This window comes from Penaeus japonicus, unplaced genomic scaffold (assembly GCF_977035675.1).
Source record: "Penaeus japonicus unplaced genomic scaffold, GWHDUDI00000001_assembly GWHDUDI00000028, whole genome shotgun sequence".
NCBI classification, from domain to species: Eukaryota; Metazoa; Arthropoda; class Malacostraca; order Decapoda; family Penaeidae; genus Penaeus; species Penaeus japonicus.
This window is the reverse complement of record NW_028234430.1, coordinates 25,249,120-25,251,619: the sequence shown is the minus strand read 5'-3', so window position 1 is coordinate 25,251,619 and position 2,500 is coordinate 25,249,120. Positions and strand designations below refer to the sequence as shown.

Sequence of the window (2,500 nt, the reverse complement as noted above, 5' to 3'; positions counted from 1 at the left end):
GAGAAGGAGAGAAAGATAAAGAGAGGAGAGGAGATGAAAGGAAAGGAGAGGAGAGGAGGGAAGAGAAAGAAAAGGAGAGAAAGTTAAAGAGAGAAGGGGAGAAAGAGAGAGAACGTGGAGAAAGATAAAGAGATAAGAGAGAAGAAAACGATAAATAGAGAAGAATGGAAAGAAAGATAAAGGTTAAGAGAAGGGAGGAAAGGAGAGGCGAGGAGAGAGAGACATACAGACTGGTTAACAAGGCGCTTCCTTTGAATGCACTTCTTTCAATGGGCTTCCGGAAGCTCGTCTTTGGCCCCCTGATGGCCTTATCGACTAAGTTCATAAAAAGAAAGAAAAAACAAAACACTTTTATCTGAACTCCATTTATATAAAGGAAAGTCGGAATATAAGCGTGTTTGTGAGGCATCTAGCCCTTTGTTATTATTCGTTTTTGTTTGCGTTTTCTTCGGCGGTGGGAAGATGGAAAGAAGAAATGAGGAAAGGAAGGGAATGAGGAAGCAAAACGAGAGAGAGAGAAGGATAGGGAGGGGGAGAGGAAGGGGAAAAAATAGAGCGAAGCCCACGCCATGAGGTGCTGCCTTGCCTCGACCGTTGCTGATCGTGTCGGAAGAGGTGTTGCGCTTGTAACGTCATAGCTGTTGTTGGGTTAACATCGCGCTGTGTCAATGTCGCTCTTAGTATTAATCGTTGTTATTCATGTGTTGTTTTTGTTATTGCCAACTATTATTGTTTTTTTTTATATAAGTACTAATATGAAGTTACTGTTTAATTAGAAGTCCTTGTATGAACTGTTACTGTTTGAAAAGTAGTTTTTTGATTTATTACTGTTTGGTTTCGCATTGAGAGCATCCTTTTTTGCAGGAAGTACAAGTTCGCGTGCCAGTGTCCGGCGGGCGTCTCGGGGCCCCACTGCCAGTGGGGCGGAGCCTGCGTCAAGGAACACGCCGAGAGGTTGTGTAGCTTCCATGGGGCGTGTAGGTCAGTTCTGTTTACGTACAAACATGTAAACACACGCACATTCCACGTGTACACCCTCATGGTCAAATACTGCGCTCGCGCTCGCGCACGCGCACGCACACACACACACACACACACACACACACACACACACACACACACACACACACACACACACACACACACACACACACACACACACACACACACACACACACACACACACACACACACACACACAAACAAACAAACATCCCAATGACTGGATTGCCTCGGAGATCAACACGAGAGAAGGCACAGCAACATGGCCGCAGCTGAAGTGTGTGTGAACCGAGTTTTATTCGCAGGAACGTGGCCGGAGTGAGCGCCTGCAATTGCGAATGGAACTATTTCGGTGCAACGTGTCAGTTTCACTTCACCAATATACCAACCCAGAGCAGGAGTAAGTGCTTGTTGACTCTGTTTGTTTTTTGGGGAGTGAGTTTATCGTTGAGGTCGTTGTAGCAGTGTGATAGTCACCCTCATTATTATTATTATATAAGTATTATCGTCATTATATGTATTGGTATTACAACTGTCGTTATCTTCCTTGTTATCGTCATCAGAATCCTTCATTAACGCCATTACCACCACCACCACCACCACCACACACCACCACACACAACCACAACCCACCACCAACAACAACAACCACCACCACCACACACCACCCACCATCACCCCCCCACCACCACCACCCACCACCCACCACTCCCCTCGCACCACCACCAAACAATCTAACCAAAACCCCCCAAGCAGAGAGTCAACCACACAAAGCCTAACCAAAACACATCCCAACAGCGTGCCAAGGGAGGAAGGACTGTCAGCAGAACTGCCACCTGCGTGTAGCGAGGAACCAGACCTACACATACTGTTCTTGCGGCATCGGATACACTGTCGTCAACGAAACACGCTGTCGAGCCACAGGTGAGGTGTTGACATGGCAAGGGCTGCGTGTGTTGGGCAGATGTGGTTGCGTTTTGGATATCGCATGGGTATGGGTGTACATGTGTAGATGTATAATGTATGTATGTGGGTGGGTGTGTATGTATGTATGTATGTATTATGTGTGTGGGTGTGTATTTATGTATGTATGTATGTATGTATGTGTGTATGTATATGGATGTGTGTACGTGTGCGTGTATGTACATGGGCTTTATATACATATAAAGGTGGAAAGATAGACATATTATTACCTTGTTTTTCCCCCCTAATATACTTGAAGATTAGCGTGCGTTTTATAATTATGAAACCTATTAAACATGAAAACACACGTCCATTCTTTCAAACATTTCCCAAGGCCTCTCTCTATGATTGAGTCAGATTTTGTCAGTTGATCACATGATGCCAATTTCCCTCGTTCCCAGAGGAGTGGGTCGTGGCGGCCACCATGAAGATCGGCAGAGGAAGGCACCTCTCCAAAGAAAAGATTCGGAATCAGGTAACTTTGCTCTGTTTATTTTTATTTGTTTATTTTTTTGGGCTTATATTTACGGATGAT

General features: G+C 45.1%; 1 protein-coding gene across 2 annotated transcripts in view; it reads left to right on the top strand.

The window, feature by feature from the left end:
* Window positions 1–2,500, top strand: part of LOC122254133 (uncharacterized) — a 39,378-nt gene that overhangs the window by 20,174 nt on the left and 16,704 nt on the right. For both annotated transcript variants that reach the window (XM_043017663.2, XM_043017662.2), the window contains exons 4-7: window positions 865–981; window positions 1,308–1,402; window positions 1,801–1,926; window positions 2,367–2,440. In XM_043017663.2, the coding sequence (XP_042873597.2) occupies window positions 865–981; window positions 1,308–1,402; window positions 1,801–1,926; window positions 2,367–2,440 (412 nt within the window). The remainder of the gene's footprint in view (window positions 1–864; window positions 982–1,307; window positions 1,403–1,800; window positions 1,927–2,366; window positions 2,441–2,500) is intronic.